Raw genomic sequence first — 16,456 nt, 5'->3', positions numbered from 1 at the left:
TTTCCCTACTTCAGCAAACTTATTTCTTCTGTCCTGAGTGCTGCTGGCCAGCAGGTATCCTCCCCAGCCCTCGATGTTTCCCGATCCTCTCTCTGTGATTTCACGCTCTGTGAGGACATACAGACCCAATGGACCCAGTCACAGGCTGAAATGGGGCATCAGGCAGGCACCTGCCCAAATTCCCCACTGCTTCATCCCTGCCATCGTGACAGGTTCAACTTATTTCTTCTGTCCTGAGTGCTGCTGGCCAGCAGGTATCCTCCCCAGCCCTCGATGTTTCCCGATCCTCTCTCTGTGATTTCACGCTCTGTGAGGACATACAGACCCAATGGACCCAGTCACAGGCTGAAATGGGGCATCAGGCAGGCACCTGCCCAAATTCCCCACTGCTTCATCCCTGCCATCGTGACAGGTTCATTTGATAGGTGAGGAGCAAGTCAGCATCTTCCTCCCCTCCCTGATAACCTCACACCACAGACAGGGTCGCATCCAGCCCTGCAGAAATCCTCCCCTCTGTAGGGTTTCTGTGGTACCAACCTCCTTGTCTCCAGGCAGCTCATGCCCCCCATCCTGGGGGGCTGCGGGGACCTGCCAGGGGTGGTGGGTGCCCCTGGAGGGGCATTTGTCTGCACTGAAATGCCTCGGCCGTGGAAAGAGCAACAGGGAGGCTTTTGTTCTGCACCAGAAAGTTTTCATCCTTCTTTATGGCTCTTTTTTTATTTCTTTTGGCTGCACTCTTGCAAATCTGAAGCAGATTAAAATACAGTTTCCCCCCCCCAGACACTCTAAAAAAAAAAAAAAAAACCAACAAAAAAAACCCAACCCCAAAGCTTGGCTGCTTAAAATCATCGGATTTCAGTGAAGTCTTTTAAAGTTAACAGTTTCCTGGATCTTGTGCATGCTAACTTATTTTTTCCCTCTAACCTCTGTGTTTTTTGCCGTAACATTTCTCAGCTGTTGCAGCAGGAGGGAGGGAGGATCAGGGTAGCTCTGATGTGGAGAAGGTTATTTCACACAGGGACTGGATGAATCTGGTGTGGAACTCTCTGGACTTGCACTGTAGGGGACCAAAGTGTTGTCCCCGTGAGGGTGAGCCCCCACAGTATGGCTGGCAGGTAGGTCGCAGCTGTATCGGTGACATCCTTTTGGGGCAAAATATTAGGGAAATGGTACCGTTAGAAGAAGAAAGTAGGATGCTGTGGGTGGGATGGAACTCCATTTCTACTGACCGTTTGTTGGCTGGGGGCTGTGGTGCTTTGTAGCTGGTCATGGGGACCGGTGGAAGAGCTGCATGGCTCCAGCTGGACACAACTGTAAGGAGTTTTTCTGGCTCGATGAAATTTGCCGCCCTAAATGCAGACTGGATCTTCTTTATCTGCCGTCTCTGCTTTTTGCACTTTTTTTTGGCGGCATCTCCTCGTGGGAGAGCTGAACCAAAGGCCCCAGCTCTGGTAAGAAGAGTGTCACAAGTTAAAGGACTTGTAAAGGAAAGAAAAATGTCCGGTACTGGTTGGTTTTGTTGCCTCTTCTCCAAGAGTGGTCTCTCCTTCCTTGCAAAAAATCACCCGAAGCTTTCCCAGATGGAGGACGTTTGACTTTCTCTTGGGTGGTTGAGGAGCCGGAGCCTGCCAACCTTGGCCAATGCCAGCGACTATCAACACAAGCCCAAGGCAAGCGGGGATGGTCAGAGCCTTGTCCTCCAGCTGAAACATCCTCTGTCACATGAGCGTGACCAAGGGGAGAGTCCCTGAACCGTCTAAAATCCCTTTGACCCAACAAACGGCGCGGAGATGCAAACCAAACCCAACCCTACACAGCAACGCTAAGCTGTGCATTAACTCTGCTGGAGCTGGGAACAAAGGTTTGGGGGCTGGTTTTGGCTTTTTTAAATTTATTTGCAAAGCAAAACAGCTTGGCTGAGCAGAGCAAGCATTGGTGGAGAAGTGTGAGCTGCCTGGTGGTTGCTGTGCTATAAAATCACATCCCCACCAGTGCTTGCAGGGGGGTGTGCCGGCTCTCCAAGCTCTTGTAGCATTTCCACGTTGGCCGGGAGAGTTTCTGAACATGCGTGTTGGTCTCTGGAGGCTTTAATCAAATCCAGGCTTTACCAGAAATCGCCTCGAAACTTCCACCGAGCCAAAGAAATCGAAAGCAGCCGGAGCGAGGAGGCTCTCGGGCGGGCATTTGGCACCAGTGGAGATGATGCCTTTGGCGAGGGGCGTGAGAAGGGTGCAGGTGAGGGGCTAGTGCTGGCGAAGCAGCCGGGATGAAAGGTGAGTCTGCTCCCTGTATAGCAGCCAGGGAGCACACAACGTATATATGAACAACACATATATGCTGGGAGGATAGAGGAAAGGCCATGGGGTTCAGCAAAAAAGGATTTTCAGGGGGAAAAGAAGATGCAGGAGCAAGGATGCTGCTCGGAGGAGTGGGACGTTCAGAGGATGCTTTGATTTTTGCAGCATCGCTCCCTGGCATGCTCGGGTTCGGGTCATGCGGTTTCACCCTGTCTTCTCACCCCGTGCAGAAATTGGGAGCCATGCAATTAATGCGCCGTTGAAAACTCCCCGATCTAGGGGAAGGTTTTGTTATCCCTTCGTAATTTTATTTGGGAAACGGGATCCAGACTTCAGGTAATTTCCCTGCTTGTTGTGCAATTTAATTGTGCGTCCAGCCCTCTCCCATGGGCAGAAAAGAAAACAAGGCATATTTTTTAACTTCCTTTTCTAAGCTGGGAGTGGGTGAACTTTATGCCTGGCCAGAGACGGTTATGATCATTCAAGGGTGAATGGCTCAGAGAGTGATTACGATGGAAAGGAATAACAAGCAGCAATAATAAATACATGCTTTGCAGCTAAGGGTTTCAAGTGTTAATGTGGGAGGGGGTGTTTTAGAGCAATGCAGAGACAGCAGCGAGGGGGTTTTTAGAGCAATACAGAGACATCGGGCTGGTTTTCCACCTGACTTCTGCAATACAGTCCGTGAGGGTGGTTGTAAAATATTAGTGTCCTATGCGATAAAACTGAAATCATGGGAGAGATCATATGCTGAAGTCGTTATCCCAGGCAGCTGCTTGTGGTTTAATTGGGTCTCTCAGAGGGGAGGGAGGTTTTGATCACGCGTCTGAGACATGGTACGTGGACAGCCAAAATTGCTGTATCCTTTTCGCTGCCTCTCGCGAGTGCTTCGGGGTTTTGCTGGGGGGAAGCAGCGTAGGGTTATACTGAGGAATAAAGCTGAAACCTGCAAAAATGCCCTTAAATCTCCCAGCCCGGATCTCACGTGGCAAAAACAAACCAAGGCTCTTTTATGGCCTCTGTAATTTCCAGCGGCACTGCCATATGGCATGGGAACGTCCTTGTCCTTTCCATCCTGCCTGGGATGCGCTGGGAGTGTGTTGAACCTGCGCCGGTTCATGTGCATGCTTGATGGTTTTGGAGGGGGGATTTCTACAGAATGAGGAATTGATCTTGGAAACCACAGGAGGGGAAGGGAAGAAAGACCTCCCTTGCTACAAGGCTTTCTGGCTGCTTTCAGTATTTTGGCCTAATTAATGAGGGTTTGGGGGCACTGGCTGCAGCTGGGGCTGCTTGGATGCAAATCCCTGCCGTCCATCTGATGCAGCATTTAACTTAAAGGATGATGTGTGCAAGGAAGAGGGGAAAATAGCTGGAGGAGAAGCTCACAGAGGGAGAAAATCCTAGCCCTGGCTGATCCACCCATGCTTTGTTTTCAGGGTTACTGAGCTGGGGGCTTGGTTTCGGGCAAGGATGCCTTTACCCTGGGGGTCAAGGAGCAAGAAGGCAGTGCTGCTGGCTGCCCTCTCCTTCCCCCCCCCACCTGCCTCTGGAGAGACCATTTGTCTCTGCCGAAGGACACCCCGTGCTGATGAAGGAGCCTCATGTCCCTGTGTTTTCTCCCTGTCTCCACAGCCTACCCATGAGCTCGGACTTCCAGCATTACAGTTTCAGGATGCCGAACATCGGGTTCCAGAACCTGCCTCTCAACATATACATTGTGGTTTTTGGCACAGCCATCTTCGTCTTCATCCTCAGTTTGCTCTTCTGTTGCTACTTGATCAGGTAAGGGACTTTTCCCCAGCTGATTTCAATAGCTGCCCTCATGCAGGCCGAGCCCAGCACTGATCCCTCCATCCTAAAACACGGATGGCATCACTGTGTCTTGCCAAACTGGTATGACCCATGGAAGAGGCTTAATTTTCCCTCAGCATCATGCTCAGCCCAACTTTTATCCCTCAGAGCCAATAGACCCAGAGCAACACAGTGAGTACCAAACGCTGTCTGCCCAACACATCTTGGAGCTAACAGACCCGCAGGGCAATTACATTATCCACTTTAAAAATAGGAGATATATTTATGTGTATGCTCAAGCGGGCATGAAAACATGGTTGGCTTCTCAAAAAGATTGGAAAGGGATGTTTTATGGTTCCTGCTTTCTGCTTAATGTTTCAACACGTTTTCCTCTTTAATGAGTAACTTGTGTACTGTGTGCTTAAGAAATGTTTAATACCTGCTCTGTTCGTTATTGTACACAAATTGCTCATTCAACAGCACAGTTTAGAGATTAATGATGCAGAGTTGATTTGTTAATCTGAACGATGGGGAGTGGGACGGAAGGGTTAAAGGTTGTTCTAGTTTGGGGCTTGTTTTAATTATTTTATGGGCCACTGGGGAGAGAGTTGGGCCACTAATTGAGAAGAGAAACTGTTCCAGCTGGAGGAAAAGCAAGAGGCAGGTGGGGAAAAACACAGTGCCTGGGAATCGAGGTGACAAAGCGGGCAAGTTGTGCTGATAACCCAGGATGCAGGTCTGGCTGTGCCCCTCCCTGCAGCTGGGAGCAGAGGGCATCGCTCTGTCAGCAGCGACTGCTGAAATCCTCTGTACCCAGAGCTCTCCTGCCAAGTTGCAGAAGAGCTTTTCCATCCCCTTTCCTTACCCTCTGGCTTTTTTGATGGCCCCAGCTCCCTGCTAGCTGTACATCCATCTCATCCCCTCCCTTCATCCCCATAAGACACACGCATGGTCTTCTTGCACCACAGAGGCAGCGTCTGGCTGGCTCACAGCAGCCAGTCCCACCGGACTTTCTATCCAGAGGGTGTTGAAAATGTTCTGTCCTGCTTTTGTAGACCAGGAAAGCAAATTTTCAATGTCACCGTCTAAATATTTGATAATTTCCACCTATTTTCAACTCTGTATGAAGCAAAGCCTTGTAAAACTTGCAGGTGAGCCCAAACCCAGGCTTACCCAGGGATGATTTGGGTGCCTGGGCATCAGATCTTCACTTTTTCCCACAACTATGCACAAGAAAAAGTTGTTTGTAGGTGCAATGCATCTGTCCACACCAGGAGAAACTGATTGAGGGGTCATCCCCGACCAGGCAATTCGTAACTTGACGTTAACAAGGTCTGTGCTGGGATATTGTGTCTGCATCCAGTGTTCCCATTTTAATTGGGATGCCAGTGGGAGGGGACACAAAAAAAATTGACAAATGGTGTTCAGAAGGCTCAAGGACATGTTTTGCCCAGATTGAGCTTGAATCTATATGGCTGGCTTGCAAAATGAAGAGGTGTTTGGACTTCCAGAGTATTTTCCTGGGCACCAGGTCTTGCTGGGTGTGTTCTGCCCCAAAGAAGAAATAACAAGTAGTAATGTCTGGAAGATCAAGCCAGAAAATCTTTAAATTTAGAAGTTGGAGGCATGTTGTAAGAGAGAGGGTGAGTAACTGTTTAAACAAGCCAGCAAGGGAAGTGGCAAGTCTTCCGTCTCTTCATGTCTTTAAATCAAGACAGAGCGCCTTTCTGGATCAGACGTTTTGGCTCCCATTCCCGGGAGTAACGAAGTGATATTTAATGACCTATGATAGATGGGAGGTTGGATTAGATCATCTAATGATCCCTTTATAGCCCTAAACTCTATAGAGACTCTATTAATTGCTCTTCAAACCACTGCCCCCAGCTCTGTTATTGGCAAAACAGAGCCAAACAAGTATCCTCCAGCCTCTGTTTTGGAGGGTTTCACTGTGCCACAGGTTTTGGCTGTGCCCATGTGGCCCAGGAGCACCCGCCTCCTTTGAAGTTGCTGCGTAATCTCAGTTTGGGGTAGAAAAGCTTGAGCTTTCGCATGGTTTGGAAAGCCTTGTAGATGGACAGCGGGATGAGGACCGTGTGCCTGCAAGTGCAGAACATCCCAAATGATTGCACTGGGAAGCGTTTGCCATGTCACTCCCCTTCAGTGCCATTTAACACCGAAGCATTGCTGGTGCCTGGCTGTGTAGCAAGCAAATACCCGTAGCCCTGCAGCAGGACGACTTGGTATACAAAGTAAGATATTGAATTTAAATTTACTTTTTCCCCATCCCAAACCAGCTGCTAAAGCCTCCTGGATTACCCTATGCATTCCTGACACCTTCTGCAATGAGATACATGGCTTTAATAGAGAATTACATCTGGAGGCTCTATAAAAGAGAGGTGTTAATTTAACAAGCAGATGCAGCGGGGATCACACCGTGTCGTTGCAGAGAAACCAACCCAGAACAGAGAGTTGCGAGGAAAGACAGTCCCCTTGGGACCTGCAGGGCTCCGCTTGCACCTGCGGGGGTTATTCGCAGGTAACAGTGGCTGGTGGCTTTCCCCAGGCCCTGCTTAGGTGCAGAGGCAACGCAGCCCATCCTCTCCCTCCTCTCTCATGGCTCACAGATCTGCAAATATTTGGCAAATAACAAGCAAAGCTCGTGACACTGTCCTCTGAGCCCTGGTTCTCGTCACCTGCTCCAGATCAGAGCATCCCACGCAGCCCTCCTCCGCATCCCCGGCTAGAGAGGCGTCCAGAGCATGGAAGAGCTAATATCTGGTGTATTTACCCCTAATCGCAGAGATGGCAGCATTAAATAAAGGATGCGCCAGGGCAGGAGGGCATGTGGACTGCAGTTCGCAACTGTGTCAATACAGAGTGTGCTGCCCGCTCCGGTGGGAGGAAGAAATGATGTTTTTCATCAGATTGGCTCAAAACGGCATCCCATAGGATTTTCAGCCAAAAGCAAAGCAAAGATCAACGTCGTCTACGTGCAGTCCAGACAAATCTTGAGCTCTGCTGCTGCTGCAAACCACACTGGTACAAGGCACAGGTCCCACCGGGTCCCACCCTCATAACTGCTGCCTCTGCTTGCAAAAATTAAAAAAAAAAAAAGAGGGAAGAAAAAGGAAATTAAATTTTGCAGGCAGCCATTTGTGTCTGATCTCTGCTGAATTAATGACAGTAATCACCTGATTTTGCCTTTGGTCCCCTAAAACCCAGTTCAGAAGGGCGCTGAACCGAGCGACACTGTGCTTTCCAAGCATTTGAATGGCGTGCACAGTCACCCTGGGTAAACACTGCCACATCCTCTCTACCTGTGCTTTGCTGCGGGTTGCATGGGGCTCATCTCTGCCCAGACCAGAGCAGCTCAAAGTCTACAGGAGGCACAGGGTACGTAGCCCTTAAAAAGCCCTTTTTTATGGGGCTCTTTCCTTCTGTGTTCAAACCTGCCAGGATCAAACACAGTGGTTGGGTTTGGAGAGCTCAAGGAGCCCGGCTGGTCTGGGGAGAGGGATACAGTGATGGGGCGAAGAGCCAGCACTGGTGCCTTTCTACTCTTTCTACTCTAAAGCAGCAAATAAGCAGGTCTTAGAGGCAAACCTGCAAAAACTAATTTCTTTTGCATTTTATTCCCCTAGTCATTCACTTGCTACACATGATTCAAAGACACCCAGAGAAATGGGGTGCTCCCTTTCCTGTGGGAGGTGTGGAAAGCTTGGGAAGAGATCACAAAATCCGTGAGAGGCGGTTATTAAATTCAGAGATGGGTGACAGAGTGCATGCACGCATGGTCTCCAGCCACGCACTGGCTTTTAAGACGCTGTGTGGTCCCTTATCTAAATCAGCCATCTGCCAGAAATTCCTCCGGAGTCGCAGCTCTTGACACGAGATGGATGAAGCCCTGGGTCTGACGGGGAATAACGCTTGCCAGGATCCGGGGTCTCGTTACGACAGCTGCGCTAGGTCCGACCGGGATCCATCTGGCCCAGGATCCTGGCTTTGAAAGGAAAGCGCAGAGGAGCAGACAGAGCTCACACGCTTCAGGACCAGATGTGCTCATACCGTTCCCCATAACCTTCAGGGAGGGATTTTTTTGTTTGGTAAAGTCCCCCCATATAACTCAGCGCCATCCTATGCTGTTGAGCATCCATGCTCCTCCAGCAGCTCAGAGCTGCAGGGATCCGTGGCCAGGTGGTCGCTTCTTCCCCATCGCCGGTCCAGATGCCAGCACCACGTCCACAGATGCTTGGGCTTGTTCAGCGTGACACCTTCCCTCTGGTGGCTTTGACTCATCGGGGCCGAAGCCTCGGCGGCTGCTCGGTGCTCCGTAAGACAGATGCTTTTTCCCATGCTGGAAGAGTTTCTCCCCTTGTATGCGGTCTCCAGCCACGCATCTTGCTTTGCCCCATCTGTGTTTCATAACCGGTTTCCCAGTCGCCGGGATCCCTGCAGATCAGGCCGGTTTCATCCTGTTTTCTCTATTGTTCGTTCATCTTCTGCTCGTTGTTTCTGCTCGGGGTTGTTGGTGGAGGGATGTGACCCCAGCTTTCTCCTTCCTGCCTGCTGCAGTTTTATCCGTGACTCTGCAGGCAGGTTCCCTGCCAGGCAGCATCACTAGAGGAGGAGGGATGGCTCCCTGCTAAATTCAGGGCTCATGAGCTGACATACTACAACCCCAAGCTCTCTCTGCAGCATTAAAGTGCATTTTTACCCATTCCTCGACTTTTAAGGAGCACGGTGTTTGGAGGGGGGGGGGTAGTGTTTTTGAACAAACAGGACAGAGATACGGTTTTACATCCTGTTTTTGTAACTCACCCACTTCAACCTTGCAGGACCAGAAAGCCTCTGAGAGCTTAGGGTGAAAGGGCCAGGCTTTGAGACAGCCCACAAAATATTTTTGGGGAAGTGAAATTACAGGCAAGGGGGTTTCCCATCTGAAATCACACTTGAGGCTGGCTGGGGAAAATATTCCTACGGCTGTGCAAGCCCTGCAGACACACTCTGACATCTTGTTAAAGTCCTTGGCCAACTCTTTAGCCTTGGTGACTTCCCTCTTGAGTTTTCAGAGCACTTCACTAAATGCCATGTCTTGTAATGAGAAGCAGTGTTAGTTATTTTTTTAAAAAACGTATTTATTATAGGAGCATAATCGGCTTCTCTGGCCAGGTGGTGCCTGCGGAGCGCTCCGCCAGGCTGTGGAAAATGGGCTGCTGCTTGTTCTGCTGTGGAAAGACCTTTTATTAATAATAGTTTGAACTGAAAACTATGGAGGGAGGTGATGTGTTTTTGTGTTTGCTGTTTCACTCGGTCCCCAGGAGTGGGGACAAATGCTCCCACCTGTACCTCCTGGAGAGGGGAGGCTGGAGAGGACCAGACTGGCCCTTTGCTTGTTGTCTCAAATTCTTGCTGCCACCAACTGGACTTCCCACTGCAGCAGGAGTTTTCTGGGATAGCTTCATCCCCTCCCTCTCCATCACTTGATTTAATCCAGGAATAGATGCTATTGGGGAAAAAAAATCCTCAAAAAACCCCCAAAATTGTGCTGAGCACAGTGCTTCAAAAGGTAGGTGGGGGGAAGCAGCTTATGGAGTTCATAATCCTGATTTTGCTTCACCATGGCTTTGGCTCCAGCCCTGGGGCAGGGAGTGCCCTGCATCATCATGTGGGCTTGTCACCCTGCACATTAACATAGCACACCCCCATCTGCTCTCCTGATAAAACCCCCTCAAAATCCCAAGATATAAGTTCATTCTCCCGCGTTTTTTGGCATCTTGTTATCTCTCTGGTTATTAAATTGCCCTCTGTGATAGGAGGCAAGATAGAAGACATCCCAGTGCTTCCCTTCCAAAGCTTTCTGCTTCGGTGTTGTCTTCGATTAAATAGCCATCCTTTGCTTGCTCAACCAGGTGGATGACTGCTTCTTGAATGCTTCCTCATGAGAGTTTGGGAGGGAGAAGCAGCACGGTTGATATTATAACTGAAGATAAAACTGTGTTCGAGGAACCCAGCATCGCCCAAGTGATGGGGGCTTCAGTGGGAAACCTCTGAGCTGAGAGGGCTAATTCCCTGTCCCCGACTGAACAGCAGCAGAACTTTCCCTGGGTCTGAATACCCATCTCCTGGAAAAAAGGTGCCACATCCAGTCTAGAAATTGTTGGCAGCAGAAGTGGTTGGAAACCAGCGCGTATTTATGGCAGGTCCTGATTTACTGAACAGCTTTTTCTGGTCTTAATGGTGCAGGTGATTTCTGCATGGAAAATTAGAGAGGTCAAAAGAGGAAAATGAAAGGAGGTCGTGCGTTTCTGGATGGAGGTGTTACCTCCCCAGCTACAGGGAAAGCTGGCTATTACTTAAATGTGTCATTTTGTGTAGCCATTCTTGTTTCTGAAATTAAAAATAATTTAAAAAAAAAGATGAAATCTGGAAAGGAGGGAAATGAAATGTTTGGGGTATTACAGTAAGACTGGTATTTTGGCCGGTATTCACATTTCTCCCTGTTTTGTTTGCAGGCTCAGACATCAAGCACACAAAGAACTTTACGCCTACAAACAGGTGAGGTGATACACAGTGAGTTGTCTTCTTCATCAGAGTAGTCACTTCTGCAGGTTTCCATTGTGGTGGTGTTCTCCTTGTGAGGCTTTTGGTCTTCAAAGAAAAGTTGTAGTGCCTAGGCCAACCTCTATCCCCGCTGATTTAATGTTTTCTTCTGCCAGCTGGGCACCCCAGGAGCATGTCTCACCCATTAGTCTGCAGGTCTCTGCATTTTCAGATGAGGTCCCTGAGAGGTGGGGACATCTCCACTCCTGGAGCACCTCAACCGGGCTAACAGTCCAAACGCTCACCTTATTTCCTGCTGGTGAGCAGTAATGCCATCACTTCCCCAGCAATCAAATGATGTTTGTGGTGTCCAAATCTGCTCCCTGCGTTGGACCCAGCTGCTCCGAACCACCCGCGGCCATGGGGCTCTCATAGGGACCTCTCATAGGGAACACCTCCATGTCACCTTGGCAAAACCATCTGTTTTCTGCATGCACCCGCACGTGCCAGTGCCCGTGTTAAAATAAACATGGCCAAGAGGTCGGTGTCAGGTTGCTGCTTCAACGTCCTGTTTTCTCCAGGGCTTGTGTAATTTTTTTGTTTCTCATCTGTTGTTTGAGCAGGAAACTGGGCGGAGTTGGGCTGATATGATATGATATGATAACATGTGGTCGTCCTAGATTTATAGCCCTCTCCAGGTGTTTAGCCTGGATGGAGTGAAAATGAAGTGGCAGACGTCCGTGCAGGAGCTTGTTGCAGGGTGTGGGAGCCCAGGAGGTTTAAATCTGGGAGGAGATCTGGATTTGGTCCTCGTGTTAGTGGTTATAGCTGCACCAGTGCTGCCTTCCTCCTGTTCCTGCACAGGGGTGAAGACCCCATGCGTTCCCTGGCTGTGCTGGGTTTACTGGGGCTTTCCAATTCTACTGGGACGCTAAACAGGATCTCTCCTTATGGAGATTTTTCCTGCAAACACACATGGCAGAAGCTGTGTCCTGACCCCGGGCGCTCTGTCTTACAGGTTATACTCAAGGAAAAGGTGAAGGAGCTGAACCTACACGAGGTGAGTACATCCCTGGGGCGGTAGCATAGCAGCTAAGACTCCCTCACCTTCCTCTTCCTTGAGATGGGGAAGGGGTGGGGAACATGCAAAGGCTGGCACAGGTAGGAGGATGCAAAAACTCAAATTGAACTCCTTCAGGAGCAAAACACACAGCTCGGTGTGCCCGGCATCGCTGCTCACTTACTGCCAGCAGCGGGGTTTGCTCTGCAGCCTCTTACCCCCTCGCAAGGAAGGCGGACGGGGTAGGTTACTGGCTACGCCATCTCTCCCCAGCACTTGCCTTTCTCTTTCAGAAAGCCTAATTGCTTGTTAATGCAGCCGGTAAAAGCACATCTCCAAAGGGGGTCTGTATTAAACCATCTCCCTCCTCCGCCTGGGTCCCCTTTTGCTTTTACTGCATCATTATTGTTTATTGCGTTGTTGTTGTTGTTATTATTATTATTATTGTTATTATTAGCATTAGCATTAACATTAGTATTAGCGTTATTAGCATTATTATTATTTATTGTATTATTATTAACTGCATTACTATTTTTATTTTTTACTGCATTATTATTATCACTGTGGTAAAAAACTGTGGATAAAAAGGGAGGCAGAGACAGGCTGGGCCATGTATAAACAGTGTCCCTTGACAGTTACGTCCCCTCCAGCCCCGCTCAGCCTTGCCACCGTCAGAGCATGACGATATCCAGCACATCTCTGCTGGCCACGTTACTTGGGCAGAGTAAACTCTGCTGGGATTTAATTGAAATCAAAGATAAACACGCTCCCCAGGCTTCTGCCCCTCACACTCATGCTTTGCAGAGAAGAGCTGGCTGGAAGAGGCAGGCAAAGGGGTGGCTGCTTGGATGTGTTAAGAATTGAAAACCCTTTTCCCAGCCACCTCAAAAAATGGTGGTTTCTTCTGGGATTTGGGAGGAGGGCAGAGCCCATGGCCGCCAAAAAGCAAAACCCCAGCAGACTTCGCATTTAAACTTTGCAGGGGAAATTGCGTCAGCATCTGCCCCATCCCCACGATGTGGGCGCAGAAGTGGCTTCTTGTTGGGTCCCTCTGCGTTAACAAGTTAAGAGGAGGCTGAAACATGGCTCAGAGTAATGATGTTACCCTAATCCACCTCAATCTACCTCCCCCTTGAGGTTTAAGGCCCATTAGTTGTTCTCCACAGGTTTCCAGGCTGTTTTGGGGGCTGAGTGTCCTATTTACAGACCATTCTTCATGCTGAGGTTAAGCAGGAATCTGCTCGAACCCTGCTTCAAACACAGGCTGGATTTATTTCCCCTAATGACAACAAAAATGCCCACCCGCATCCTGGACACGAGTCTACTCGTCTGTTAAATACCAGCTCCATTTGTTTATAAGCCTCTTTTTTTTTATTTTTTTTTGTCTTTTCATTATTCCCCAAATGAAGCAAAAAAAGCCCGTCCCACGTTTCATCCTCACCCTCCTCTCCCCACAGCCGAGGCCCTAAATCCCAAGGGCAGGACGGCAGCGGAGGGATGGAGCGGTCCTCGCTTGAGGCCCCTATTTCTGATGCACTCGCATTAAATTGACTTGCAGTGGGGTTTTTTTGCCAGCATGCATACTTAAAACCACTTCCCTGGGTGAGAAGCGCACTGCAGGAGGGATTTGGGAGTGCGCCAGAGCCGGGAATGGCAGCGATACCCCTCCGTCCTCCTCCTCCCTCACCTCTGTTTGCAGCTCTCACAGTGCAGACTCTTTTGGGGAAGACGAGGGGTCCATGGGGAAGGGGATAGAGCAGCTTCTAGTTCTTCCCTGGGGTTTGGGAATGTCTGGAAGGATTTTGCTCCAGCTCCTTCCAAAATATCCCTTTTTGGGCATTTGGATTGTGGTATTTACAGTAAGCTGCTCTGAAAAGCAGAGCATGGGGGGGGATTTTGCAACATCGTGGGGTGGCTGCCAGGTCTCGCCTGGAGCCTTCCAGAGGGGAAAGTCCCCACTGAGCTCTTCAGCCCTGTGTTTCTGGGTCTGTTTTTCCCCTTTTTTCCATCACGCCACCTCTCCTAGGCTTTTCATGGGCCTCAAGATGCGTGTGTTCCTTGGGGGCTGACCTGAGCAGCTACATCAACATTTGCTCGCTCAATAAAGTCGTGTCCGATGAGCTTTGGGTGGGTGGAAAGTATTGACGGGTGCAGCATTCCCAGGAAAGCCGGGAGCCTCCCGCGACACTTGCCAGCTGCCTGCCTCATCACAAGGGCTTTTGGCAGTGGGGCTGGACCTTGTTTCGGACTGCCGGAGACTCCCAGTGGGGGGGGTAGGGGAGGGAGGGACTGGGAAAGCCAGCTGGGAATATCCAAAATCCCCGGGAATATCCAAAATGGGTCAGGAAAAAACGGCAACATGGGGGGAGGAAATCTCGTCTGGGTCTCTCGCTCACTGGGAAAACAGCCACTAACCTTCCCATCCCAAGGGGAGAGATGCACCCTTTGCCTTTTCCTCTTCCCAGAGTTATCCCTGTGGATACAGCTCAGGTCCAGCGATTAAGCAGCAGTGTGGACCAGTCCCCCTGCACCCTAAAGCCTCCTGGCGTGTCAAAACACAGCCCAGCCTTGTGGCTGCTGCTCCAGGGATCCTCCAGGACCCCTCCACCAGGAAAGGGAGACCCAACCCTCAGCCTGTGATCCCAAAGCCTGGGCAGCAAAGTCTGGGAAGGCTTTAGGGCAGCAGTTTCACCCCTCTGTGATGCACAAACCTCCCAAACGTTTCTTCTGCAGCACCAGGGGGAAAGAAAAAAAAAAAACCAGCTTCTTGGTGAAAACAGAGGGTTTGTAGCGAAAGAGTAGTTTGCTTTCCCTTGGGTACAGGGAGGTATTTCTCTCCCCATGCCCAGTGTATCTTTGTTGGCATCAGAAGCCAAATTGCCCGTTTTTTCCCCAGCCAAAGGTAGGGGCAAGGCAGGGGAGAAGACGGAAACTGGCTGAGGGCATCACTTAGGGTGAGGGGTTTTTGGGTTTGGTTTGTTGGGGTTTTTTTGCTTCCCAGCAGCTGACTGCCTTCTCTCCATGCCTCTCATGTCTTTCAGATCTGCGCTGTTTGCTTGGAGGAGTTCAAGCCCAAGGATGAGCTGGGCATCTGTCCCTGTAAACATGCCTTCCACAGAAAGTAAGTGCAGGGAACAGGAGACTGTGGGCTGCCCCAAATCCTACCCAGTGAACCCCAGGGAGGCTCTTGGCATGAGGTCTGCTGGTGCTGCTGCTCCTTGCCCAGGGTTCCTTCCCACCCTAATTCCAGGGGAAGGAGGGGAATTGCAGCAAAAGCCCCTTATTGAATGAATTTGAGCATTTGGGGCAGCAAAGGTCCAGTCATGGGCTCGCAAAACCACTGCCCTTTTTATGCATACAGTCTTCATGTATTCCAAAATGTATATGTACATTTGTGTGTGTATATATATATTTACACTTATATATATATGCATAATTGAGATATATTTGTAAAATATATATATGTGAAACAAGCTCCCCAGCCAAGCGGTCACAGCCCAAAGCCTGTTGGTGTTCAAGAAGTGTTGGGACATCGCTCTTGGATATGGGGTTTAACTTGTAGCTTGCCCTGTGTTGAGTCCGAAGTTGGACTTCATGTTCCTCATGGGTCCTTTCCATCACAGGATAGTCTATGATTCTATGAAAAATGTGTATATAAAAATTTTAATATTTTTTTTCATAAAAATGTAAAAAGCTATGAATTTTGTAAGTATATGTATAGTATATATGTATGATGTAGATATACATTTTATATATTTATATATACCTTTTGGTGTACATATATATATTTTTGTGTATGTGTATACATTTTTGTATCTATTTATAAAATAGATCTATATAAAATACATTATATGAACACAAAAGTCCATGTGTATATACACACACACACAAAAATGTCCTAATACAATGTAAAAGCACCTAAATGGTGAATTAAAAATTCAGCAGCATCAGTGCTCCAGGGAGGGTGACAACGGTGGTGCTCAGCCCCCGGGCCGCGGCCCATTGCCCACCACGGAGGGACACACAGGGCACCGAGTCGGGGGGGGCTTTTTTTGCAGCACTCTTATAATGTCACATCCCCCGTCCACCCCGTGTCTGTGTCCCCCCCCACGCAGGTGCCTCATCAAGTGGCTGGAGGTGCGGAAAGTGTGCCCGCTCTGCAACATGCCGGTGCTGCAGCTGGCACAGCTGCACAGCAAGCAGGACCCCGGCCCCCCCCAGGGCCCCCTCCCCGGCGCGGAGAACATCGTATAGCTCCACCGCCCCAGGGACTGCCCCGACGTTGGGGGGGCCCCACCGCCCGCCCCGGGGACTCAGAGACAACCAAAGCACTTCGGCACCAGCACGGAGGGACAGGGGAGGACGCAGGCGGCCGGGTGCGGAGCCCGGAGCACTTTATAGGGGGAACACATCCCCGCCAGCCGAAGCAGAACAGCCCCGCGCCCCAAAAACCTGCCTCAGTGGAGCTGTGCCAGGATGAAGGGTCTCACGCTTGAGCCCAGGCTTGATTCCTCTCCCAGGGCGAGGAGGGGACGTGGGATCCTCCATGGGTGCCCTGCATGACATCCTTCTTCCAGCACATACCTTCTCCAGCACCATGTCCACCGGGAAGCAATATGGGGCACGACAGAGCAGTATCGAGCCCCCTGACGGTGCCCATCAGCCTCCTGCCAAGGCCGTGACGTCCCCCGGACACCCCGGTACGCTTCCTGACCCTGCTGGCCCCTGTGCCCCTCTGCCGCCATCGAAAACGATACCCAAAATA

General features: G+C 50.0%; 1 protein-coding gene across 1 annotated transcript; it reads left to right on the top strand.

Annotated features, from left to right (window-relative positions):
- The first annotated feature begins 3,939 nt into the window (after positions 1-3,939).
- On the top strand, positions 3,940-15,945 carry RNF24 (ring finger protein 24). Its single transcript, XM_009882498.1, has 5 exons — positions 3,940-4,082; positions 10,604-10,646; positions 11,650-11,691; positions 14,733-14,812; positions 15,807-15,945. The coding sequence occupies exons 1-5, from the start codon at positions 3,940-3,942 to the stop codon at positions 15,943-15,945; spliced, it is 447 nt and encodes a 148-aa protein (XP_009880800.1).
- The last annotated feature ends 511 nt before the right edge of the window (positions 15,946-16,456 follow it).

The sequence above is a fragment of the Charadrius vociferus genome, unplaced genomic scaffold (assembly GCF_000708025.1).
Source record: "Charadrius vociferus isolate BGI_N301 unplaced genomic scaffold, ASM70802v2 scaffold213, whole genome shotgun sequence".
Taxonomy (NCBI): Eukaryota; Metazoa; Chordata; class Aves; order Charadriiformes; family Charadriidae; genus Charadrius; species Charadrius vociferus.
The sequence above is the reverse complement of the archived record's forward strand: the minus strand, read 5'-3'. Positions and strand labels throughout refer to the sequence as shown.

Coding starts and splice junctions, on each gene's coding strand:
- RNF24 (XM_009882498.1), top strand. CDS start 3,940: ATGAGCTCGGACTTCCAGCATTACAGTTTCAGGATGCCGAACATCGGG. Junction 11,692..14,732: donor AGGAGCTGAACCTACACGAG/GTGAGTACATCC, acceptor CATGTCTTTCAG/ATCTGCGCTGTTTGCTTGGA. Junction 14,813..15,806: donor AAACATGCCTTCCACAGAAA/GTAAGTGCAGGG, acceptor CCCCCCACGCAG/GTGCCTCATCAAGTGGCTGG.